Below are 27,281 nucleotides of genomic sequence, written 5' to 3'. Positions count from 1 at the left end.
GAGAGTTTTAGCAGTCCGTCTGTTCCGTCGTGTACGGAGTTACCGTGTTGACAGGGACCCCTCAGGGCACTTGTGCATTCGTCGCGGTAGGGGGATTAGTTCCGCGGGCCGGCCTTCACTATGTCATGTCCGCACATTCATCACGGTGGGGTGCGCCTCCTCGCCCTTCCGCGCACGCAGGCGCAGTCGGGTCCCGGCCAACACGATAACTACGTACACGACGGAACAGGCGGACTGCTAAAACTCTACTGTCTGCTCCCGCGGAGCCGCGCCACTTCCGGTTCGAGAGCTCTCCTTCCCTCCCGTACGCCGGCGGCTTTCACGCGCGTGTGTGCGTGTTGTTTATGTTTCCACAGACAAAAAAAAAACGCTCATGCATCGCGCATTCAATGAATAACAACGATCAATCCTACTAGGGGCTTCTCTGAAAGGTAAGCACTCTGTGGCAAATAAACACGCACACACACGCGTGAAAGCCGCCGGCGTACGAGAGGCCAGGAGAGCACTCGAACCGGAAGTAGCGGTAGCAGACGACGTACCCATGAGCCTTTGCGCTTTTTACCGGTCACTTCCTAAGGAGACTTGGGAACAAAACAGTGTCATCATTCATCCCTTCGCCTACGCCATAAGCCTCCTTACTCTCCCTTTTGGCGTCACCCGATCCTGCTCTTCGGCGTTTGCGAAGTATGTCGCAATAACATTTTCTTACTCTGAAACCTCTGAGACCAAATACATTCTCGGTCCCCTCATTGTAAACCTTCTGGGAAACTTGCTCGAAATGCTGTTGATTTCAGTTCTGTGCGCAGAAAAGGGCTGTACCTTCAGCATTCCCTCGAGGTTCTCGCAAGCGTATAATACTGCAGCGTTCGGGATATTCGTGAGGTTGCGCGTGGAAGTCTGGGGATGGCGCAGGCATCGCAGAAGAGAAGCTGCCTACGTGGAACCCAGTTCCAGGTAAACATTCGTTGTTTAGCCTCGGACGGGACAGCGAAGTTTGGCCGAATGGGATGCAGTTAGAGCGTGCGGATGAAACGAAAACGAAGTGACGAGCTGAAGGGCTTGACGGAAGCAACATTTGCTCGTAACTAATTGGCAAAAAAAAACACAAATAAAAGGCATGGCACATTTGCCGAGATCGGCTACTCACGATGTTACAGACGTAGATGGCCAGTGCTTGCCTCCTGTAAGGGCGAAAGAAGCGACGAAACTTCAATTAGAAACTTGCCAATTCAGACTTGATTAGTGCCCATTATTTATAGCCCATCATCTGGTAATTAATCGTTTACTTTTTGCTAAAGGCCCGTTCACACTTAAGGTCCGGCCGCGGTGGCTCAGTGGCTAAGGACTTAAGGTCCTTAGCCACTGAGCCACCGCGGCGGGTGCGACGGAAATTCCGTCGCTTTGTTGCGCGACGGTCGGTTTTGTCGAATGGTCGGGACCAATGTGTGTCGCCGCCCGACGAAGCGACAGAATTCATGTCGCTTACGCTCGCTTTCATCGCAAGTGTGAACGGGCCTTAACTGCTCGAGTCCAAAAATATACTGGTTTGAGAAAAGAGAAACCCCAAAGAGTAACAGTCACTTTAGAGTAAAAGTGAGGTAGCAGAAAGGTTACAAGCTAGGGAGACAGGACGTTGCGCCCTATGCGTCGTTACAAGCCGTTACGTCGAACTCCCCGAGTAGACGCTACGAATCGGCGAGACAGTGACATACAGACTTACAGCAGGGAAATATCTACTGGAACGCAAACGAACAAGGACCGACAGCGAAAACAGATTCAGTCAATCACCGCTCTACCCTTAATTTCCTTTGGCCGGCGCCCTTCATTCCAAGCTTGCAGGGCTGCGGGCAAAGGAAATTACAGGTGGAGCGGTATGTTTGGACGGCATGCCTGGGACCTCGAAAATCTGCAGAGAAGAGGGCCTGTACAGCCCGCTGCGGCCAAGTGATCACCAGCCCTAAAATCAAGCCCTGATGCTCTCATTATGAAATATTTATTCAACCATTGGATTGATTGGTTGATGGTTGCGCGGGTCGTTGCAAGTGCTCCCACTAAAAAAAGGGTCACTTGGCGGGAAAGTTCATTCAGATTTCATGCGGTCATGACTGTCAGGGAAAGGTAAACTGCATTTGGTGCTTCTTTTAGTGCTTCCAACATCGACAGAGCGCAATTCCACACAGTCATGCTCAGCCGCACAGAAGAAGCGTATTCCCAGCCTGACCTGCTCTTCCGCTCGAGCAGGATGGCCATGAGACTGGCCAGGAAGCCCGGCAGGTAGGACGCATTGAAGAAGTTGAACCGGCCCACCAGCCTCCTGCGTGGCACGCGCAACAAACAACGTATCAACATTGAAATAAATAAAGAAGCAGCACGCACTCTTTTTTTTTTTTTTCTGGCTGCCCGGTTATTGGTGTAGAGTATTTCCCGTCGCGTCTCCAATGCGTATGTGCCACGAGCTTTCATTCATGTGGAGCCATTAACGCGAGCACAACACTCAGTGAAACCCTTCTAGGCTCGGAAATGTGCCGGGGGTCTCCACGATGAACTATGTTGATGAGTGTCACAATGCCAAACTATTGGCACATGCAAGTTCAGTCGCCCACACACTTAATGCCCGTCTTTTGTGGTTGACTTTTATGCGGATGCAAGTCAAACTGTCAAGCAATTTGCTCTTGCAGCTAAAAGTCGCATGCATACACACGCGCATACGCTGCTTTTTGTAAAGTCGGCTTCTTTGCATAGCCGGCATGTTGTGCAAAAAGGCGAAGTTAAAAGATGCTGCTACGCGGGCAATGCAAACGTACAGCAATGCAGCAAAAGCACCTCTTTGCACTGTAAGCAGCAAGTCGAGTTTCAGGGAATTCTTCACAGTAAGAGGGTTTCAGGGAATTCTTTGCGGACCCCTGAAATGCCCTCGCAAACCCCATGGGATCCGCAGACCTCTGCGCAGAACCACTGTGCTAAATCAAAGGTGGCATTGCCTGGACATCGAACAATGCCGCGGTTACGGTTCGTGAACAATGTACTGCGATCCCCTTTCACTGCATTAACTGAGTCACCCGACTACACGATATGCGCAGAAAGAAATATCGCGGCTTCCGCGTTCCGTTTTATATTTGTGTTCACATTTCACGCGCACATGATTGGATCCAGTTGCGCTGCGTGTTTCTCTGTAAGGAAGATTTTACACATACCACATGCTGATCAATATTACCATATTTTCTGCGCGTATACACGTACCCACCGGGCCGGTTTTACGTAACGCGAGTTCCCGGCCAAACATCTACAAAAAGGAACGAGGAAACAAAGACAACAACAATAACAATATGCCACGTTTAGAAATACCGTGCAAACATCCAGTTTATTCCAAAGTTTCATCGGTCCTTTATTCGCCGCTGTTGACTCCTGCAAAAAAAAAAGACGGACGGGGGGGAACTCCTGCGTACGCCTTGCTTGCAATGGGATTGTCGCGTTTGTCCTATCGACCGGAACATCTCTCGACAATGCCGCCTTAATACAATTTCATGCTTCACAAAAAGTGCGAGCAAGAGTGGTAGCGCTTTTGTTCCTCGTAGGATAGGTTTTAGTTTGGACTGTGCCCTATCCGAAGCGTAACAAACAATGCTGCTCTGAGCAAACATTGAACAATGCAGCTGTCTGGGTGGCAGCTTTGTAAAGCGTTTGTTTACCTTTTATTACACACACAACCACGCTGTCGTGCCGTTACTGAAACGAGAACTGAAAACAGGAAAAACCCGATACTTTTACGGGAAACTAAACGAAACAAGACTTAAAATTTTAACGTTGCTGCCGTTCATCTTGCTTATAGCATTGCAAGTGGCCGGGTTAAAAGGCGGTTCCGCCTGGTGATGAAAAAACGACGAAAAATAGTTGGGGCTGGAAATCGTTCACTTGGTTGGCGCTGTTACCTACCCGTTCCGCATTGAAAGTGAGACAGCGTGCCCTGGCGGAGGCGGCTGAAGATAAGTATTTCCTCCTATCTAAGCTGTATTTTAAAGATACGTGCGCAGATACAATTGCAAGGCAACAAAGAAAGCCGGCGAAAACGCCGCAGCAGCGTTCTGTTTTGTCAAAATGACCGCCGTCTAGACAATGCAATTTCATCGAACCCTTCTTCCGACCACGCATCCATCCAATATTATCTAATTCTATCCAATCTAATCTAAAAACACACAACATAATTAATCCCTTCAGGCTCAATGCTTTGTTCTATCTTCTATCTACCCTATGATTTCCGATAGATTCCCGGATATGGCAGGGCTCCTCCCCCCGTTTGCGGGTTACGCCTGCATGCAGACGATACGCCGCGGAGCCGCGCATGCGCAGTGCTCTCACCTGAGTGAGCAGAAGACGGCGATGAAGGCGAAGGCGTTGAATCCGAGAAAGAATGAGGAAATGAGCACGGCCTGCAGCGTACGCTTGACGCTCTTGCCGTCGTAGCGCCGGCTGTACACCAGGGATGCCTGCGAGAAAGTCGGAAAAAGTGACGGCTTTAGAATATATATACATACCACCGTGCAGCAGACGACGGAAGCGGGAATTTGACCCGGATGCGTTCAGAGCATGCACCCGGTTCCGCGTACACGGCTGATACACGCTGGAACAAGAAGCGAAGCAACACGCTCAAGTGTCGCAAAACATTGAGGCAGAAACGTACTACATGCCATTTGAAAGACAAAGCCGGGGGGTATTTAGGGACATGTTCTCAAGCATGAGTGATGGCGGGCCCCACGATGAACTATGTTGATCTGTGTCATACTGTCACCCGCACACCTATTCAATAGCCGCCTTTTGCGGCTGACTTTTATGATGATGCGCGTCATAGACAATTTGTTCTTGCAAGTAAAAGTTACCCAAACACCTTTATACAACACTGCCCTTCGTGTGTCTGGCTTTTCCGCATTGCCGGCACGTTGTGCAAAAAGCCAACACTAAACCATGTGCTACACGAAAAAAAAAAAATTAAACGTACCAGTCACGTACCAATCAAGTTTCGCGGATCCCCTAGGGTCCGTGGACCCGATTTGAGAATCAATAAGATCTAAAAATCACCCGCATTTCTTTTTTTTTCTTTTTTTTAAGCACGAGGATGCTTCGCCATTTCTCAGAAATAACACGCATGGTCGTTTCTCCGTCTCTCCGGGTATGCAGTTAAAAGAAGAACCCGTGCTCCTGTTTGGTGTCTAAACAAGGCGAACAGTACATTTTTAAAATTAACTTAGGCCTGTTCGTCATTATCGGCGGATCAAACGAGGCACACTACGTTGGATGTCCACGGGCGCTAACAGAGGGGTGTGTACGGATTCACTAACATTTAGCGAGCGCGCAAATGACCTGGAAAAATCTCCTGATGTCTGACCAGGTCTACACCAAAGACGCGACCTGATCCCCGCACTCTTGTTTCTTTTTTTGTCGGCTAAAAAAACTTCTTCGACATGAAGCCGTCTGAGTCCATGCTGTGGAAAGGGTGGAAAAGGAAAAGGGCTAAAGGAGGGTACGGAATGGAAGCGGTGCTTTTGGAGGGAAATTTTTCAGGCACTGATTGGTTCACTCGTCGACATGACGCGGTAAGAGTTCGTTAAATCGCTCAAGGCATTTTATTGTTTGATGGCATGGCCACAATTTTTTACTGGGGGTCGCGCACTAAAGGAGTCCTATCCGGCCCGAATCTACGAATAGCGTACTGTATTCCTCTCCAAAAGCGTACCCAGCCTCCAGGATGCGTGCTCGTGCACGATAGCGTTTTTACAGATACATCCTTGAACTGCTAAAGACCTGAAACCAAACGTTCGCTTCTAGTCTCTGCTGCTCATGTTCACTGCAGTGCGAAGCCATTCGCGCTGTCACGTACACATTATTAACAGCGTCTGCAGCTCGCTAATCAGCGCCGACATTTTTGTGTAGTTACGTATTTCGCAACGTATGTTCACGACTGGAATCCCACCACAGTCACGCGCATACTTGCAGACAGGAATCGGCCAAGGGTTGATAAAACAGCCATTTTTGATGAATCTGTTTAAAATAAATTATTTGCTTCATTGTTATTTTAGTGGTTGCGGAGAGGTGGGGAAAATCACAGCGCGTCGTAATATTATTGTAAGTGAAAAAAAAAAATCAACGATGGTGGCCTTTTCATTAACCTTCCGAAAATTTGTAATGGCGGCTTCGGCCATCTGCATGAACATCTCGTCAAGTTGAACCACAAAAGCACCAGAAACTTAACCACACGCCCGAGTTCCTTGGCTGCCATTGCTTTAACATTGCTAGAGGAAAACAATTACGTTAGTTTTTTTCTTCCCCGTCCTTCACTTGGCAGAGCGAAGAACGCGGCAAAAGACCGGAGAGGACTAAACCCACCATAAAAAAAAAAAAAAAAATCTTTCCGCCACAACGAGCTTCCGAGGAATTTACGACCCACCAATCGCGAGATCCCCGACAGAAACCGCTGCATTCGAAGAGCAAGTGCTCATACAAAGCTTGCTTCCTCCCTTAGTCAAAAGGTGAAGCACAAATACTGCGAAGAGACAGAAAAAAAAAAAAGCCGATCCCAAGGACCATGAGCCTACACCTGGTGGGCGATGTGCGGGTCTCGTATTTGCACCGTCAAGAAGTGCAGAATAAACGCTGGAAACCGCCAGAGGTTCAAGTCGACAGGAGGATCAGCGCCATCTCCGATTTGGCGAGCAATCCGTCAACGCACATCCTCCTCCTATATGGGCAAACTGTTCGTCTTGTACACGTTCCTCGAGTGCGCTCGCACACGCAAGGCCACACACACGCGCAAAACGACCCTACTGTTTCCGCATTCACTTCCTCCTTCCGGCACCTACATGCGAGCGAAATAGATAAAAGTATATGTCGTGCGCGCGCCGTAGTCAAATTGAGTGTAGCAGGGGGTTATTTGCGCGTTCGTTCACTGCAACGATGGGAAATTATAGGAGAGGCTTTCAAAGAAAACGGAAGGCATGCTATCGCCCAACTGCTGCCGTGAATTGTTACGGCTGTGAAGACTGACCCAGCTCGTGTGGCAAGTTCCCGTGTTCCAGACTAAACAAGCTCTCGTGTAATTTCTACAAAAGGCATTGGCGATGGTCACACTGAGTAGAAAATCAGAATAAGCGAGTGGACAATATGTCAGCCAAGCAAGCGTGTGTCTCCATCCCAAAGAGATTGCGTATCTGCGCGGGCGCTGACTGTCGTAGCCTGTGTTTATCTAGTTGCGTTTTCACTGTGGCATTTGTAAACTTGTTTCGCTCATGCGCAGTGCCTTTGTTTTGTCGTGAGTGTTTATGTTCGCCCTTCTTGGTATTAAACTTTAGTTTTTAGACCAGCCGCTGTCCTCGTGTTCCCCTTCCTTTTGTCTTCGTTTAAGTTCGCGCTGGTTCCATCCACGAAAACGGACAATGTATGTTGTTCCTGGGGAGAGGCCGGTTCACGCGTGTACACAAATGTTGCACCGCACGCAATCGCAGCTTTCCCATAAAAGGTTTCACTTTTAGGTATCACCGGACTTTGCATTCGTCTTCGTGTGGCGCGTACCATTCGCCCATATTTTTTTTACGGAAAGATAATTGATGGCTGCAACATCAATTTCTCCTCCATGTAAAATATGGGTGTTTTCGAAGTAAAAGTAGAAATATTTATTGAAAAGCTGCCCGAAAATAGAGATGCTATTTTCTTCGGTCACTATTCTAAATTTACGCAGCGCATGCTGCATTTCTGGCACTGGAAATATATATTTTTCAACCAAGTGTCCCTGTTTAGTAAATCCCGCTTTCTCACTAAGCTACAAAATGGGTTCTAAAGGAGAGGTTAAGGAGTAGTGCTTACGAAATAACACCTTTTGGACTGCTCAGAGCTGGTAAAAAAAAAAAAAAACAGCTCCGTATTTTATTTTCCCATCAAATTTTTATTGCGATAGCAGTGTTGGACTGAACAGGCACTGGTATGGACAGGCAAATAGATGGCAGCATACAAATGACGTCTTCGCCTGTTCCCTCAGTACGTGTAGCCAACCGTGTAGTAACTCCTGTGTCTTTCCATAATAGGTACGGCAGGATTACTGTAGAATGTCTCAACTTAAAACTTAAATTCGACGTTTACCGTGGACTTCACAAGGTGTTGCGCTGCCAGTCGGGTGCACCCCTGAAACCACAACGCGCTGGCAGGCGTGCCTACCGTCCCACTATTTTACTTATCCACCAAAAGTGGCACCAAGTGTCACGGCACTGTGCCGCCCTCCTCCGTCCACATGTAAACTTCATGCCGATACGAACGTCTTCCAGCGCCTTCACGAGCCGCTGCAGATCGGCCCGTTTCCCATGCTTCGCTGCGCGCCGTCCAGCAACTTCCGCGAGTGTTTTATTTCTCCTCAAATCGCACCGCGGTGAATTCGAAAGTGAGAGCGGAGAAACGTAGGAACGAGGGAGGATGAGAGCTGAAGCGGCAAACACGCGCGTGATATACGAAACAGTGCTCGCAGCGAGTGGGAAGCGGCACGCAGGACCCGAACAACTGCAGCGAAGTTGCCTGGATAGAAAGCGTGGAAAAATTGAAACTCCTACAGGTTTTTCGTGTCGAACATAATGCCGTTTCACGTCAGAATTTTTCTCATTTCACGTTGACCAGAATAATGGCCGCCCCACTTTCTTTTCGAGCCTGGAATCGAACCCACGGCCTAGTGTTCACCACGAAGACCGAGTTCTTAGTCCGCACCGTCTTGGTCTCCTGAAACCGAGTCAGCCTCAGGACCATTCATTTTCTTCTCGTATGGACGGGGACTACGGCTGGTGACTAGCACAGCATGCTGAAGCATCCCAGCCATGAGAGGCGACTTCCCAAGTCAGCCGTCTTATCCTCACATTTCCAAGTAAGCACAAAAGCAAGCCAGTACTACTAGGAAGACAAGACAGGATCGTGATAAGTTTCAAAATCAAAGTACTGACATCGAAATGCAATTTAAGAAACAACGATAAGGTTCGCTTCATGAAGATTCCAAGGCGCCGACCTGCAATTTTGGGCGTCAAACGTTGCTGGGAATAAATTTTAATTGATTGATTGTAGGGTTTAACGCGCCAACGCAACGCAGGCGATGAGGCGCGCCGTAGTGGAGGGCTCCGGATTAATTTTGACCACCTGGGGATCTTTAACGTGCGCCGAAATCTCGTACACACGGGCGTGGGAATAAATTTTAAAAGGAAATTATTTTCACTCATTTATCCCCCCCTCCCCCTCCGGACAGTTTCATACCTGCCGAATGCGGCGGGACCAATGTTTAATTGCGCTGGGAGGATGCGGGTCATGGTCGTGGCAGTTGATCTCGGACGCGTTTGAAGCATCGACAAGGCTGGCGTCCCGCTTGGACAGGAGAAAAAAAAAGTGACGTAGAATAGGCTACAGAACTTCCCGTTTTTGTTCCCGGGTTCCCACCCCCATATTATTTAAGGCAGCCATAAGGGTCCGAAAAGGACAACACTAAAAGGTCCCTCCATGTGTTCCGAAGGTCTTCCCTCAGTCTAGCGCACCGCGGCAGCCGAACTTCTGAAGGTGACTCAAAGAGCAGGCGATTAGATGTGTTTATTTCCCCTTTCCATACATAGTCGTCTCTGTGTACCCCGCCAGCCTTGTTCTTTTGTCGTGTTCCGCGTTTCAGCTCACCTCATGACAGCGGAGGATTGAACCTGTACACGCTATTCACCTGGCGTGAAATGTTTTGGGGGATACCGTGATCGAAATTTGATGACAGCGCGCCGCCGCAGCTTCTTCCTTCCCTGTTGCTGCTTGGGCGGCGTAACGAACGCAAGGTCACGAGAGACGATTAGGAAGAGGCCCCGGAAAAGGTAGCGACGACGACGGCAGCAGCAGCACCCACGTGGATGCTATCGAGAGAAGCACACGGGGAGCGTCGTTTTCGCCTCGGGGCTAATGTTTGAGGGGTGGGCGAAAAAAATACGTCAGCTCCTTCCGGCAGATCATTACACGTCGTATAATACCGGGTGGTGCTCGTCCGACGTCGACATTGCTGCCTCACTGGGCTCATCACATTTGTGGAGAAACATTTTTTTTTTAGAAACGCGTGCATCTACACTCTACAGCGAGGGCGTACTGCCAGCCCCGCGAACGCCCAAGAGGGTAGTCATATTACGGCGGTGGTCGGACAGCCAAAGGTCATGCACGCAGCGCCAAGAAATTTGCAAGGGTGTTTGCTAGGGCGAGCCCGAAAAACATCACGCTGCTGGGAAGTGAGAACTTGCGAGGGGACAAGAGCGATGATGACGACAAAAAATTGATTGATTGTAGGGTTTAACGAGCCGACGCAACGCAGGCTGTGAGGCGTGCCGTAGTGAAGGGCTCCGGATTAATCTCGTACACACGGGCGTTTTCCCTTTTCGCCTCCATCGGAAAAGCGGCCGCCGCGGCCGGGAATCGAACCCGCGTCCTCGTGCTCAGTCAGCGTTAGAACGCCTTAGCCACTGAGTCACCACGGCGGATGGCAAAAAAGAACAGAAAAATTCCCGGGAATTCAGGTCTGCTTCCGCGCTTTGAAAGCTTAACGATTATCAGACTTATTTGCTGCTACGCCATGTTTGCGTTTTTTTTTCTTCGCTTCGCCGTATTTTGAAGCGAATTACTCCGACAGACTGCTGCAATATCACGCGGCTTGAGATGCAAGTTTTAATGAAATCTTGAGGGGCGTGAAAAAAGTTTTTTCAGGGTTTTTTTTTTTAGAAAATCATGAAAAATTGGAAGACGACGATTCCGCACAAATTCATATATAAAAAAAAGAAAGTCGGAATAGTTAAAGCGAAAGCCTTAGATATCTCATCAAACGCGAAAGGTGTCCGTAGTTGCTGGCGACCCCACAAATGAAAACAAATTACGGCCTCCGTAAAAATAAAATAAGTAAATAAAATATACAGAGAAATTTATTTGGGTTCTAACGCTGGTCGCCAGAGCCGCCGCCAAGTGTGGTAACTACAGCCCTAACCCTGTACCGCGCCAGGATGGAACAAGGATTATCAGGATGCGTGCCGCATGACATGTAACGTGACGGCACCGCAAACACGATGCAACAGTGAAGAAGTCTTCGACAATCGCTGGCTTTCGCCTTCAATTCACTTACGAGACCGAAGCGCCCGCTAATTTTGTATGTTAACACTTACAGGAATATAATTGTTACATGCTGCATTACAAAAGTCCCAGCGAGCTGCCGCTCTCAAAATATGCGCGCGATTTCACATCACGGTATTGATTTCCGAAAGAGTTTCCCTCACTGCAGATTGGTCTCATCACAACAAAATTCCCAGGAGAAGTTAGCCTGGTCGCAAAAAACTCAAGAGAAACGTTTTTTTTCCCTAATGACTGTTTTGTTTTTTCCAGCCGCTCACATCTCAAGTGACAGTTTCCCCATAATCAGCTCCCTTATGTGTCCACCTGTTCTCCTCACGAGCCGTCCCGTTCACGCGTCAGGCTAGTTTTTGTTCCACTCCTACAGGGTGCCAGGTTAGCGCCGTATGGTTAGCGCCATTGGATCATGCTCTGGCGAACCGGGTACGAATCCCACACAAATCACACAAATCTAAGCTAGATTGTTTTTATTTTCTCTTTACAGTGGAGGCCATTTTGGTATCATACGCGTTGACGGACAACGATGACTCATTTTTCGCGTTTGATGAGGCATCTAAGCGCAGCCCCGTTGCAAGTTTGCGCTTTGGAGTAGCTAAGAGAACAACGAGGAAAACTCGGCTGACTATAAACTGGCGTTAGTTTGATTACGTACGCACATCATTCATACGGCTCCGTATACGCCCGTTCTTATGGCAAAGGCTTTTTCCTCTTCGTCATTCAGGGAATAAGGTGGTATAACTTATTCGCTGGTACAGCGCCGCGGGTAAGAAAAATTAAACACACGCTGGCATGCACGCAAGGCTTTTCAATCTTCCTAGAAAGAGGCAGCGGTTGCATCAGTGAGTCCGCGGTGCTGTCAGCAACAACGTTAATAACGTTTATCAGCAAAATACTTATCCTCATACGTGAAATACACAGCTGGCAATACAAACTGTCATAGTTCATCTTGCACAGCGCAAAAAACACACGGGACACGAGTAGGAAATAGACACCACAAACGCTGCAGTCTTACCCTGTGTCTTACTCGTGTCCTGTGTGTTTTTTACGCTGTGCAAGATGAACGTATTCCGACTCGCCCAATTTTCCGCCTTGATTTAAACTGTCCTAGAATGCGAGGCACACTTTGCATACATTTACATGTTGATTGATTGTAGGGTTTAACGCGCCGACGCAACGCAGGCGATGAGGCGCGCCGTAGTGGAGGGCTCCGGATTAATTCTGACCACCTGGGGATCTTTAACGTGCGCCGAAATCTCGTACACACGGGCGTTTTCCCTTTTGGCCGCCGCGGCCGGGAATCGAACCCGCGTCCTCATGCTCAGTCAGCAGCACAACGCCTTAGCCACTTAGCGTAATCGCGGTACAGCGCGTAAATGTGATCATCCCACGTCACACGGATAAATGGGGACTTGCAAGGCCTATGTCCTAAAAATCGAGTAGTTCGCACTGGTGACTCGGAAAGCAACCGCTGTGTCACCGACGGAGAGACAACCACCGATACATCGCTTAACGACTATTTTAGGACAATGAATTTTGCTACTGCATATAATGTGAGCGAAAGACTCAGCTTTACCAAGGACGTATCGTTTGCGTCATCGAGTTAAACACCTGCGCTGGAAAATGTGAAGATCTTCGCCAAAAGGTGTGTACACGTGAATTGTTGCTGCGACATCGTGACGGTTTACGCGGACGCTAGCGTTGCCCTACCTTCGTGCGAACGTTCTCAAATTGTTTCTCACGTCAAAAACGCTCGGGTGTACTCGCTCTTTTGCAGCATTTGTCAAATATTTTGGCATTTGCCTTCAATTTCTTATTTGTTGTAGGCTAAAGCATAACTATCCAGCTGCCAAGGCAAATGAATTCCATTTGTAAGTCAGCGCTCGGTCGTTCCGTAATCTATGTTCTATAGCGCTTTACCTCATGTTTTCCCCCATTTAAAGAAAAGCTGAGGAAAGCTAAGCACTTCTGACGGACTGTGAATACGCCCTGTTTAATAACGACGCTAAGTGCTCCTGCTACGTACCCTGCCCGTAATGTTCGCTCTTCGCTCGTTTGGCTATACGTTCTTCCGCTCACTTGCTTCGTCTGCATGATTTCGGTGTACTCGGACGCGGATGGTCACGCGGTGGATGTACTGGGGTAAGGTGCCACCGGACGTTCAACGGCGGCCGCCGAACTCTTCGCGCATGCCCAGGCGTTTCCACAACCGAGGAGCGTGCTTAATTGTTTCTTTTATTGCGTAAGCAACATATAGCGCATTTTGGAAAAAAAAAATCGTCGTCGATCCGCGGACAGCGAGCGACAGAACAGAACGACACAGCGCGCGCGGAGATCGAGGGCAGTCGTCAGCCGAGTCGGCACCGAGATTGGGTGCAGTGGCGCTGCGTTCGCACCGATGCCGACCCAGTTGATATGGAGACGTCGGGTCGATGCGCGGCTCGCCCCTCCTCTCCGTCCGACGTGCTGGCCGTCACCCCGCGTCTCGAAACGTTCCGTCACCGCTTGTACGCGGTGTAAATACAAGTGTGACGCGAGTGCACGGCCGAGTAGACGGTAAAGGAGAATGGAATGGGAATGACGGTGGCGAAACGCCGATACTGATGGACAACAAAACGAGCGACAGGCAGTGAAGACTGCTGCTAAAGCAAGCAAGCAAACATGACCACTGAGACGGTTGGGACACAAAGCACGGTGTGCGAGGTGCGTGAGAGGAACGCCGTGTTGCGGGTTTCCAAAGCCAGAGCAGGGCGCGCGAATCGGATTGAGGCACGAGCCTCAAGTTCATGAGGGACAGCAAATAGGTGCTAACGCGTTCTTCAGGGTCCACCGACGAATGTTCCCTTGTTTTTTTCACAGAGTTTCGTACTAATATATATTAGAGGGAAATCTGGCGCTGAAATTGCGGGCCGCCTTGGGCGGCGCCATTGCAGCTAGCGACGTTCCTGGCCTACTTGGTTTAGCTAGCCATATGGCTTCTGTTTTGTCTCGAAGCCAAGATCAACAAAAAAGGGTAACATTTCTTGTTCATCGTGCGTGAAGCTTCAAATATTCAGACATATAAATCTGAAGCTACAATTTTATAATAACAAAACAAATGTGAGTAACCTTTGACTAACATTTGCCTGTATGGAGCCCGAGCCAACTTTTCAGCCGGTTCTTGAGCCATGCCAAGGACAAGTGGAACGTGCCTGCCCGGTACATGACGAAACGCTCGCTGAAGCGCGAATTCTCTGGACAGTGTCGCCAGATTTCCCTCTTTCCCAGATTTCCCTATTAGTATGAAACTACGATTTTTTTTAAGGTACATGCCACACTGCGGAGCAAGTCACAGCTAATGGGCGTCAGAAGCCGCCGCAGACACCGGCTTTCCCGCTCAATGGACCATTTGAAGCTTTCCCTTTATTAAACAGGCCTTTAGCCCAGCTAGCCTTGAGACGGTGCTCTTTGTTTCGTGTCGAGGAAGATTAGCTGTTTTGTTGGATTCGCAGTCGAATGATGACCGCTGTGGTGGGTTCTTAAATTACGTTTCATCTCATGACTATTCCCGGCAATCCTGTCGCATGCAGCCCGCCAACGCATACTAGTTTTTTTTTTCTTTCTTGGGAGCTGCCATGGATTGCATACAGTTATATTGTCTGCCTAACTGACGACCCGTCATTTCGGAGCCACCACGTGCAACAATCATTAGGAAGGGATGAGAGGTCCATTAGAGAAAGGGTTGTTTTGATGCTTAAGCGTAAAAAAAAAAAAACCGAAAGAAATGCCCCCACCCTGCATTCCTACTCACCGTGCTTGTCTCAGAACCCAGGTAGCCTGCACGGCACTTGATCATCAGGGAAGCAACAGCGCAAATAGCGCATAAGTGATACTCACAGGATGATTATCCCCTATTACGTCGATAGAGAAATAAATGTTTTGAAGCAAAGTGACACTTCGCGTAACTTAAAAACCAATGCCCAGCGTATGTCTGACAAGATCAAAGCACCGGGACAGCGTATAAATATAATCAAGGACAATAATTTGTCGAAACTTCGTTCACATTTTACTCGCGCACTTAACCACTAATGATGCCACCCCTTTACGAACCTATAGTGTCGACAACGCGGTGCTCATGATTTTAGACGCCGCATAATTGCTGGTTTATCGAGGAAACCGATGCCCACAAGTTTGTCCTTGCTGGGCTTTAGGTGACGCGATAAATCCATAGCCACTTTAGAAGTGGGAACGACTCCGGCTACAACAAGCGAGACGGAACTTGGCGAAGAAATAAATCCCACCGTTCCAAATACCTTTTTGTTTACGGAGGGAAGTGGGGGCGGGACGTTCGTTTGAGCGACCAGGGAAATCCAGGAAGCTGTTCTTAGAGCGATAAAAGAATGTTACAATAATTAACACTCGTGCAAAGTTTCTCCAGCTTATTGAATGCTATGACGCGTGACTGCGGAGTACGTGTGAACAGGCGGTTTATGTGAAACTTTTATTCAAACGAAGTTCATCTCGAAGTTTTCCTGCATGCAAAGTGCGTTCATATAGTTTCGGGAACTTTGAAACAGAAAGATCACTACTTTTACGACTCCGGGATGCAGTCACGTGATACTCACAGGGAGGAAACGGACGGCGAGATTAAAGTAAGCGGAAAGTAAAGGGGTCAGCAATACCAAGATTTGGTGTGTTTTCACAGCGACATTCCGTTTCTGTCGTTGATATTTTCACACACGCCTTCTGTGACGATGAGCTGTCTGTCGCGCGTTGTCCATCATGCATATATGTCTCGGTGTTTGTCGTCAGTTTAAGTTCGCACGTTTCCGCCGAAAAAAAAAAAAGAGAGAGAGAGAGAGAGAGAGAGAGAGAAATGCCGCAGTATGGGGCTCGACGAACAGTGCTGAAAGGGGCATGAAGGCAGAATACAAGTTTGGTCCGTTTAAAAGGTTGTTTTGTCTTAACAGTAGTCTCAATTAAATTTAACAACTGCGACAGATACTCAGGAATACCGATGAAGCCTTGTCGACCCACCAGCCATTTTCTCTAAGGGCCATGATGACCTCATACGGACTTGTCTCCGTGTCTGTAGTACCGCGGTACCACGACTCCCCATCCCCCACTCCTGTAGCCTGAGCGACGAGCCCATTCCTAGCCCCACTTTTCCATCAGTGACAGGCGCCCAAAACCGCGTCCGTTCATTGTATACATATAGTAAGGGGCGATAAAGGCTGCTGTCAAGGGCTCACGAACGAAGGCGGCCCACAAAATGCGCTTCCACAACACGCGATCATTTGTGTTCCGATTTAAACCAGTACAGCCGGCCGCAGGCCCACCCAAGGCAAACATACGAAGAGCAAATTTATGAGAAAGTCAACCTAAAACCGCGAACAAGTATCGGAACCCTGCAGCACACACATCTGCGCGATCTTAGACTGGCATGAGAGAAGGGTCACGCTCACGCATGCGTGATCGCCGGCATCCGAGAGAAATCTGGACAGGGAAAGATACATACTCGCGCGCCTCCACATCCTCGCCGCATCGGCCGCCTACCAGCAGACACGCCTCCGGCCGTTACGGCTTCATGCTCTCCTAACGTTCGCGCCCCACCGAAGGGCCGCGCGCGCGAAATTGCGCACGACTCGATTGCATCGTGTGAATGCGCGCGCGTGGGCACCGCGAGGGCTTTAGCGAGATGGCGTAATTCGGGGCTCCCGAGTTACGCTCATCTCCGGCGGCGGAGGCATGTGCCTTTGATGAAGCGAACATGATTAGGAGGCGTTTCGCCTTACGATTTATTTATTTATTTATTTATTTCAGAAGACCTGCTGCGCCGTAAGGCATTTTTGCAGGAAAGGGGGGGTACAAGTACAAAGAAGTACAAGTGCATAGACATTCAATTTGGCAGGAATAAACATAATCGCGTCACATCGCGAATAAACGCACTAAAGGAAGCATCAGTTCACATTCGACAATGCGATTCCGCAACTTCTTTCAAACAGAAATAATGCGTGGAAAAAACGAGCTCTGAAAAACATGCGTGGAAGCCGAATTTACGAACTTTGTACCGGTGCGCTGCGACCACAATTTCAAAATATGGTGGGTGAAGGGATTCCAGTTTTACTACAGTATATAGGATTAAACAGTTCGAGTGTGCTGCGCACGTGCCTTCTTTTTATTGTCTCCCATCGGAAAGACTTTCATAGCCTAAACACTGTGGTGAAAGTCATAACCGTTGGCGACCAAACGGGCCGCTCGGTTCTGTACGCGTTCAAGGGCGTCTGATAGGGTCATCACACGCTTGTCCCAAACAGCACAGGCGTATTCTCGAATGGGCCGTACATGAGAAATATACAAGAGCTCTTACGTTTGCTGGCTCTTGTAGGTGCGCCGTAGTGGAGGGCTCCGGATTAATTGCGACCACCTGGAGACCCGTAAAGTGCGCCGAAATCTCGTACACGGGCGTTTTTGCTTTTCGCCTCCATCAGAAAAGCGGCCGCCGCGGCCGGGAATTGAACCCGCGTCATTGTGCTCAGCAGCCCAACGCCATAGCTACTGAGCTACCATGGCAGGTAAATTATGCCGTTCCATATTTAGTTAAGGTGCAAGTGCGCTAGGTATTCATTCGTGAAGGCGTGAAATTTTAGAGCCACACCGAGTGACACGTGCACAGCCAGCCGCCGATCACGTGGACACCGTGGGCCAGTACGACACAGTACGAGGACACATCCAATGCCCATGTCCTAGTTACACACACCCACGACACACCCAGTTACATGTATGTAACGACCCAGTTACACACGCACACAACACGTTTGACGCATCTTTGGGAGCAGCCGCGCGTTTGGCCCCCCAAATAACTTTTCGCGAACTTATCGGCTCGGGGGCACCTTCGGCAAAGGCACGCCGTGTAACAAAAGCTCCGCCAACTTATTCAATCAAGCGCTATCAGTAGCGCGTTTTTCTTCGCCGAAAAACTCGGCAGGGCACTGTAAACACTGCCATACGACTGCCCGTGTATGAGCGCATGTGCGTGACATCGTATATTCGTCTGATTGTACCAGCGAACATCGCCTCCGTCTGGCGGAGCACATGTCCATGCCAGCACATAAAAACATCCTTTCCCTGTAAGGTCACGCTACCCGCGCATGCGCACACCGCCCTATTCCCGTACGCAACTTATTCCAGCCCATGCTACCCATGCACCAAAGACCACCCGGCTACTCACTGGCTAATGATATCTATTAGACACCGAGGCATTAAACGTGTTTTAAGCGCGGAACACTCTAGGGACCCGGCTTGTCGCCATAGCTCGTCCTGGGTCACGGCGTCACGCACCAAAGAAAGGTTCCGAAAAAATAACCGCTTCCGCTGGTCGTGATCGAACCTGGGGCGGTATTCTCGTAACTGTCCCTTTTGAGTCCCTTTTATCGTGACGTACTTCCGGTTAAGCAATAAGCGTCGGCAGTAGGTTTAATGCGCTTGTGTTACGTCACTTCCGGTTTGCTTTTAGCCAATCAGGGCTCGCCAAAAGGGACACTTTTGAAAGTGACGCAAAAGAGACAAAACTCGAGAATACCGCTCCTGGTTCCCTCGCGTTACGAAGCTGATGTCTATTCCATTGCACGACCACGGCCGCTGGATCAAAGCGCACAAGGTGTGCGCTTTGATCCAGCGGCCGTGGCACGACAGATGCACGCGTTACTCATATGCAAAGTGTTGGCGGTGATGGTTGAGCTGCGCCGTAGCTAGGCCGCAAATAAGCACACAGTAAGATAAAATAAGAAAAAAAAAACCTATGAATGGGCGCATTAATTACCCGAAATGAATGAAAACTCAATCCAGTGTGTTTATAGGCCCTTTAAGGGGCTGCGGCAATCTATTGACTACTTAAGGTATAAAGGGTGGAGCCTGATACTGAAACTAGTCAAGACAGGACGCCACAGTTCCTTTGACGAATCACTGCTCCGCAAGTCGACAGATTTTACGTTGAGTGAAACTGCTTTAATTTTTTGTTCATGCTTATTTCAGATTCCCCCCGACGGGTGCCAAATGTCGTGCGTACACGCGGGCGTTTATGAACTTGACCTCGATCACAAATGGCGCCACTAGGTTGCGCAACAGCGGAATGCCGCCTGAGAGGACGGGCGCTCCGTATCAAATGAGCGTGGCTAGACGGAACTGCTCTACTTTCCCAATATGTTATTTCCCGCCCTTTCCTTTGATCGGGGTTTCCGGTCACATCAACCTGAACATGACGGCCCAGCAGAGAGAAGCGTCCCACAGGCGCTCACAATAGATCAAATAAACGGAGGTTTTGGTCGGTATCACTCAGGAGCGAAGCAAAAGAATGACGTCACTGAGGAGAGTGATGAACGTCACTGTTTCTATATACGATTTTCCAGTTGGACTCTCATTTTGCGATCAAATGAAAGCCCAGCGAAGTGTGACCATCCTTAATCTATCAGTTATCAATGCGCATTTTCCCTGTCTTTCTCTTTGACTCGACTGGGGAAGAAGGCACGGATGTCCAGCAACTAATGAAGCCTAACACCGGCATATCGACTCAAAACAATAAAGTCATCATCATCGATCATCTCCTGGATTTGACTGTTTTACCAACGAGCAACAGCTTCAGAAACGCCCCAAATTTCAACGCAGACGACAAGCCCCGCAGAGGTGAACGCTCGCAGCTCAACTTTCGATCCTCGCTCGGAAACCCTGCGTGTCCGGTCACACTAGCGCACCTGGCCCAGATAAGCGTCGCTCGGTGGGCGCAGCCGGCTCCTCGGCGTCTCCGCTCGCTGCCCGGGGGCCAATGTGGAACACTCGGCGGGGCCGCAACCGGCTCCTTCCGGGCCACGAAGCAACGGTACACACGGCGGCCGTCGGGGAAGAGGTGACCCGCTTGTGGCGGCGAACTCTGTATGCGCTGCATTGTGCGCCTGCCGCTTCCGGAAGGGCCAGTCGAAAGGACGGCCCAAGCATTCGAACGGGTTCTAGCGCCAGCAGGATCCAGCGTCGACAGTGAGGGATGCTGAGGTGTCGTTTTCGACTGGCAACCGATGATTAGGCAGCTCGAGGGTACCGGACGTCAGCCGGATTTTATCGCTTCTGAGAACACCGAAATTATAAGCACCCTGCTCCAGTATAAAAAAAATTAAATCCGTTCCACTTAATCTGAAAGCTGTCGGAAGTGCAGAGCAGTGATTCGCCATAATGAGCAGCAGCGCCGTTATCCGCTCACTACTGCCACCCACAGTATTTCAAATTTACCGCCTTTGCAGTGCTCGCGCGCCCGCTGCCTGAAACTGCGCCAGCGGGAGTTCTGTTCTCTGTGATTTTCTCCTCGCACATGCCGGCGTTGCACTGCCACATTTTGCGTTTACTATCGTAAAAACCAACCCAACGGGCGTCCTTTAATATAGGAACGCGGGCGCTGCCGGTTAATTACGTATATTTTAGGGGCGAAGCTCCTCTTGCTCGGGCCCTGTCCCGTCCCTCGTTGCTGCTGTATACGGCACGGCACATTAATGATGATTGTGGCAGGATCCCCCTAAGGATTGGCCAAAGAGGACAAAACGTTCAACGCGTTCGTTGCTACCCAACAAGGAGGAGAGGAAGAAGAAGAAGACGTTGTCGTTCGTCGCCTGCGAGCTCAAGACACGTACCGGGGGTACACGACACAAGACGCTCTGCAGAAGGCGACGGCCAAGGTGGCTAAAATGTCACACACTGAATTCGCCAACTTACCCATGGAGATTCTCATCGTCCCAAACAAGCCCTACATAACCACCACAAACATCGACGTCGTCGACGGGCTTGTCAACGGAGCGGTGGAAAGCTTGACGTGTCGAGTCTTTATATGATGTGTGGGCGAATGTTCCACGGTTTTACCGATAAACATTTTTGCTTCGCCCCTCTCATCATCATTCACTTCGTGGAGATGGCGGAATTTTTCCTCAAATGTACCTGCAGTTTTCTTTGCGCTAAACAACGGGAAGATGCATGACAAGCGCCAGCGTCTCACGAGTTTCGAACGCTTATGACTATATAAAACGCTTGGCTTTCGAAGCCTCTGGGGTACGCCGCGAACAACAGCGTTACCCAGGGACGCCGCCTTGGTGCTCTATATGCACTTGGGTCAAGCGAGCGAGCTATAGGACGAGAAGGCGAGCGCCTAAAGTGCTCTTCACTTAAAAAGAAAGTATAAAGCAAAGCAAAACAAATCAAATGACGAGTAAATCGCGAAGCATGCTTCCATGCAACCTGAGTCACAGACAAAGACCAAAATCCAAACTGCTTCGACCGTGTCGGAATGGAGCAGTCAGAAGATTGATTGTAGGGTTTAACGCGCCGACGCTTCACAGCCAGTGGCGGTCCCAAGGGGGGGGGGCGAAGGGGGCGATCGCCCCCCCCCCAAAGAAGTCCTCAGCTTCTTATTTTTGTTTTTTTTTTTCGACGCATTCCACTTGCGCGAGGTAAAATCCCACTTGTGCGAGGTCGCAAACGTGTTGCGACCGTCAGCAATACGGGCTCGAGTCATCCGTTGCAAGTGATTTGTGCGCAAGCGGGTTACACCACATACGCGCACACGCCGGAATTGTTGTCACCTCCTCCGCAGAACTGGCGCAAGGAGAGAAGCGGTTGTTATTCGCCCCCCCCCCCCCCCCCAAAAAAATAAATAAAATCGCCCCCCCCCTACCCCCCCCCCAAAAAAAAAAAAATAATCGCAACCTCTAAAACCAATCTCTGGGACCGCTACTGTTCACAGCCGATGAGGCGCGCCGTAGTGGAGGGCTCGGATTAATTTTGACCACCTGGGGATCTTCAGCGTGCGCCGAAACCTCGTACACACGGGAGTTTCTGCTTTTCGCCTCCATCAGAAAAGCGGCCGCCGCGGTTGGGAATCGAACCCGCGACCTCGTGCTCCGCAGCGCAACGTCATAGCCACTGCGGCGGGTGCAGTCGGATAGACGTCGGCTTCATAACGCGAGGGGGCCCAAGTGAAGCGTTTTCTTGAGGCACTTCGCGTTTAATCATCACCATCATCATTTGTGGAGACCCGTTGTGTAAAGTTGGCTTTCCTGCAGTGCGCTTTTCTGTTACGGTCTACGGCGCGAGTGAGGCATAGAAAGTTTCGCTTTAATAAGCACACTTTCATGTCAGCATGCTTCGAACCCAAGCACCTAAAATCGCGAACGTTTCGACCCGGTGCATGCATGCGCTTGCATGCATGAACACATCACATGTAATCATATTGTACGCTCGTTGCTAAGTTCTTCGAATGCGAAATTAAACCTGAAAATTATAAACGACCAATAATTGGGCTCGGAATCGTTTTATGGACCATTTTCGGGTTTTGATTTTAGTTATAAGCGACGGGCGAGGAACGCGAACGGTATATGCGCAGTCAAGCCGCTGATAAAGTGAGCATAGGTGAGAATCTCCCCGATACCTGCAACGAGGAGCCCGTCGAGATAAGTTTCAACCCCAGCTCCCACCTCCGTGGCGTCAAAAAAAAAAAAAGAATAGGAAAAGATCTGGTAAAGGGTGCAGAGATGGGCTCCCTGCTATCGTTTACCGGGCGACGAAAGTGGGGCAGGCGGCTATACCAACCTTCATTTGCCTCCCCAACCCCCTCCACTTTTCTATGAGTTTACTTTACCCATACTGTGTACATTTCATATCACGCGCGATTTGTATACCTTGGCTCGATCGTGGTAGTTTTCCCGGAGGTGTTGTCAAAAGAAATGCCACTGGATTTAAAACGGTTGAAAATGGCCACCCCTAAAATGACGTACAGCCATCCGCGATCCACCGCCACTCCTCCGGGGACAGCGCGCGTTCAGTCTTCAAAACGCGCATCCAAGCTACTAGGCACTCTACCCAAGCCGCCCAAGCTGTATCAGATAGAGGCCTTTCTCCCGAAGCACCCAGATGAGAATCGCCCCCATTCTGTTCGCACGCACGCTTTTCCCGGGTCGGACGCCGCAGTTCGGCCGTCGCGCTTCCGGAAACGCGGAAAGAGAAAACGCCGAGGAAAGCTGGCTCGTTGAAAAATCCTCGTTCTTTTTGCTGCCCGCTCTTCGCGGAGTAACGGCGAGGCGCGAAAGAATGGCGCAACAGGAAAGCAGCCGGCGCGCCGTGTAACATCCGAGCCGTTGCGTAATTACGCGCAGACGCAATGCGCGGCAGTATACGCTTTCTGCGTGCCTCCCTAACCGTTCGTGCGCAGATGATTTACAGCAAGGTGCAGCGGTTTCCGGGTCTACTTTGGAAGTGAACGGGAACTCCGTCCTCCAGGCGCGAACATAGGCTGCTGATGATGATAGCGGTCATTGTATAGTTCGCCAGCCCCGGGACCGGAACACTGGGCGTGTCGCGTGCACGCGTTTGCACTATGCATGCCGTAGAACGTCTGCAATGCGCACAAAGATCAGAACACCGATTACGATGCAAATGGCTCGCTATTTTACCGTTTGGGTTTTTGCAGCATGCGCGAAGGCTCGACGAAGGGGTAAGTATCTACGGATACAAGTTTCAACGTAGCCGCTTGTGATGGGGCTACCTTGAGCCCGCTATTGTGGCTGGGTATAGGACATTTCGGTGCGGACATTTGCTCCACCATACAGTGAAGAGGTATAAGAAAGAATGTGTTATTGTGCTTGGGTCTACGACGTTTTCGTGCAGGTCGTTTTCGGTGCACGGACACTTCGGTGACCCGAGTTATCGGGTGCATGCTTGTTTGAAATAGCCATTACATTTTTATTTCCCCATGACATGGGTTATGGACAACAATCCAGCGCAGTGATCGCACTTTTAGATTGTGATGCCGTGTTTGAATTTTGCCAGTTATTTTTAGAAATTGAACATTTGTATTTTTTGTTTAAACCTCGTTCAGGGAACACCTGTTACGCAACCAACTGATTAAGTTCTTTTGCACATTTTTTTTCTCAATTACGACAAGGCGTTAATTTATATTCGCTCTTTCTTGAGGCCTGCGAATCAGCTGAGACAATTAGCCGGTCTTTACGACGGCGTAATGCATTTCTCGTGCGATTTTTTCTAAATAAAAGGCACAATCTCACTATCCAAAGAAAGCAGCTTTACATCAAGAATTAAATGCCAAGACAAAAGCGATCGAGGTTCAGTTTACAACACGAACTAGTTACCGGAAATCCGTTGCGCTGTTTCGTAACGAGAAATAAAAAGGAACGTTTACTGTCCGCAACAGGGCAACTTCATTCGCCATCTTTATGGTCCGTAAGTGACATTACGCAAGAATGAAACACATCTCCCTGTTCTAGGCACCTGTTAGATTTCACAATGGACGTAAATGGTCAAAAATTCAGCCCTAACATAATCTGTCCTCACTGTAGGTCCCAGAAGCTTGGTTTACGCACTGTAAACCTGCTTGTCACTTTGCAAGTCAAGCTAAACATGCGATGTTGACTGTACTACAGTGGCTAGAATACTGTAACTGTACTTCGCGTGTTAGCAATTTAATTCGCAAGTTCACTTGCGATGAAAGCCTTGGATAAGTTACTGACACCGCTATTCATCAAACCTGCCTTCAGAGTTGCTGAAATTTCCTTTAACTACGGCTGCGCGCGAAAGACCCGTTAGAACAGTTGCATTTATATCTCTGCGCTGGTTAAAATTTAGTAATTTTATGTTGCCTTTCGAACAGACAAAAAATATCGTAAGCTCTTAGAAAAAAATGTAGGTGCAGTTAAGTGGCGTTACCATTTCTGGGCATTCCACAAATGCAACAATGCGTCATGCTACCAATGAAAGCGATTGAAACTGTTGTAAACGGAATTCCAGAGATCGAACCTTCCTGATTTGTTTCTAACTTTACATTTATGCTTTTCTTGAAGGCTCGAAGCCACAGCCTGGAAAGATCGAGCTTGCTACGAGCCACGGCGTACATGTTCATTGTCACTATTTCGGCCATTCTGAGATTCCCGATGGGTCGCCGCTTTTTTTTTTCTTTTTTTTGCGTTGTAATGAAAACTTATTGCCGCTTCCACGCTATACATTGACCGTTGAGGAACCGAACTACAGCATACCACTCTTCTCTGCGCCTTTCGTGCTGACATACGGCGCGAAAAAGGTACGAAGCGCACCCACAGTGCGTTCTCCCGGGCCTCTCAGCGGAGGATCCACACTAGCAGCAGTATTTCTTTCTCTATGCTAGCAGCGCGACGCTGTCGCCACCTACATGTCGAGCTCGCGGCGAATAGTGTACTATTGGCGGTGAGCGCGAACACGGGCGGCGCTGCGAAGCGCGCCTCCGTGACGTCAGCTTAGGGATTCTCGCATTTGTCGTCTGCTTCACCCAGGCTCGCTCTCCCTGCTGTTTCTTCGCGCTCGGTCAACATCTGATGCTTGTCTGCACCAGAATTGGCGTGTGGGTAACTTTTTATCATAATAATAGGCTTAAAATCGCATACACTAGCTCATGGTGTCAGTTAAAGTATAGTTTCGGATACCGCTATGGAAGAAACATTGCCGGCGTCGCCCCATTCCTTGCGAAGCCGGGCCTATGCGGAGCGTGAAGAGTCGGAGCTAAGGGTCAGCTTCTCTATTAAAGGAGCCATGAAGAGAAAATACAACTTTGTTTAATTTGAAAGAACTAGGATTCAGTATCTCACTCAGCTCCATTACAGCCACAAAAGATGTTTTTTTGACGAAAAAAAAGCAAGAAGTATTTAAAAACTTTCAAATTTTGCGCCACAGTGACGTGTTATGAGCAAGAATGACGTCATACGGGCCAACAATAAAACATTAATTTTCAGTGCGTGAACTGCACGTTAGCATTCAAGTGATGCGGTCAAAAGTAACTGGAGGCCCCATTACAGACGTCCAGTCATGTGTCGTCGCGACAGGTCAGTTAGGCGGCCGCCAATCGCACAAACAAGGTTCCGTGACGTCATAGAAAAGTTGCGGGAAATTGGCTAGGGAGTCGTGACTGCTTCACACGTTTTCTTTAATATCTCCGTTATTTGTTTGAATATTGCGATGATATTGGTATCATTGTTATCGGGACTAAGCAGTGTTTCTAATGAACCCAACTTGTATTTTGTCTTCATGGCTCCTTTAAGCAATCTTTCGAACAAATGGAACAGTCCGCTGCTAATTACCGACAACAGGGAAAATGGAAGACCGAAACAAATTCTAGGCCTTCAGGGCTGTTGGCTTTGGCAGAAGGCATTACGATTCCCGGTAATCATATGTGAGGTAAAACAGTTTTTGCAACCTTGTCGAACGCTCGAACGTATTGTGCCACATCACTTTACGGTGTCAAGGCATGAAGGTTTGCCGACATGCAGTATGGGCCGCAAGAACTGTAGGTTGAGTTCCAAATAACCCACTGAGTATATAGGCGCGTGCTGATTTTATACCAGGCATCTAACCAGTATGGAAGTTTATTGAGCAAAACGAGTCTCGTCTACGTTAAAGATACAGTAACACTGTTTGTTCAGACGTGGAGGGATATTTCGGTACGTTTTCCACAGCCATATCTTCCCGATATTCGGATATGCGTTATTGGAAAACTGCACTCTAGATGAGGAGGAGGAGTAGAGGGAGGAGGAGAAAAATTTAATATTAAATCGAGCTGGTTAGTGGACCGTGTCCTCAGTCCAGGACAAGACAGTAAAAGTAATTTTCTTAAATTCACAGAACGCCATCCCGAGTAGAATAGGATTTGTTCTTTGCGCCTGTAAGGGTTGGAAAGCAATAAAGAGCGGCTTGGAATTATTCATCGGTTTCGATTCTTGTAATATATGCAGGTATACTATCTATTGCGTTAGTTAGCGAGTATATCTTGCATTCAACACCGTAATCATGTCATCATTGTTCGGGTTGAGAGTCAGTTCGTTATGATAACGATGGTTACAATAGAAATTCGGAGCACAAAAGCGCCTTCGAGTACTGTGGACAACGTTGTTTAGGACGCGATCGCGGTGTCGTAGCACAAACCTTCTCATTGTATTTGCATGTGAATAAACAAAGCACGCTGCGGGTATGCACCTTCTTGCACGCAGACGTAATGAAAGCCAATTTGTGAAGAAGGGAATGTATGCCATACAACATGAAGGAAATATTCACACGATCTTTGTGAGCCTCCCAAACATCTCCAAACC

The 27,281-nt window shown here is 49.0% G+C and overlaps 1 protein-coding gene across 1 annotated transcript in view; it reads right to left on the bottom strand.

Annotated features, from left to right (window-relative positions):
- Window positions 1-27,281, bottom strand: part of LOC144152739 (transmembrane protein 135-like) — a 70,080-nt gene that overhangs the window by 20,496 nt on the left and 22,303 nt on the right. Inside the window, exons 2-4 of the mRNA XM_077684155.1 lie at window positions 4,357-4,484; window positions 2,222-2,314; window positions 1,148-1,181 (exon numbers count right to left, since the gene is read on the bottom strand). Of these exons, the coding sequence (XP_077540281.1) occupies window positions 1,148-1,181; window positions 2,222-2,314; window positions 4,357-4,484 (255 nt within the window). The remainder of the gene's footprint in view (window positions 1-1,147; window positions 1,182-2,221; window positions 2,315-4,356; window positions 4,485-27,281) is intronic.

This window comes from Haemaphysalis longicornis, unplaced genomic scaffold (assembly GCF_048455015.1).
Source record: "Haemaphysalis longicornis isolate Haplotype H1 unplaced genomic scaffold, Haemaphysalis longicornis Haplotype H1 scaffold_9, whole genome shotgun sequence".
In the NCBI taxonomy this organism is placed as follows: Eukaryota; Metazoa; Arthropoda; class Arachnida; order Ixodida; family Ixodidae; genus Haemaphysalis; species Haemaphysalis longicornis.
Note: the sequence above shows the minus strand (reverse complement) of the source record. Positions and strands in the feature narration are given on the sequence as shown.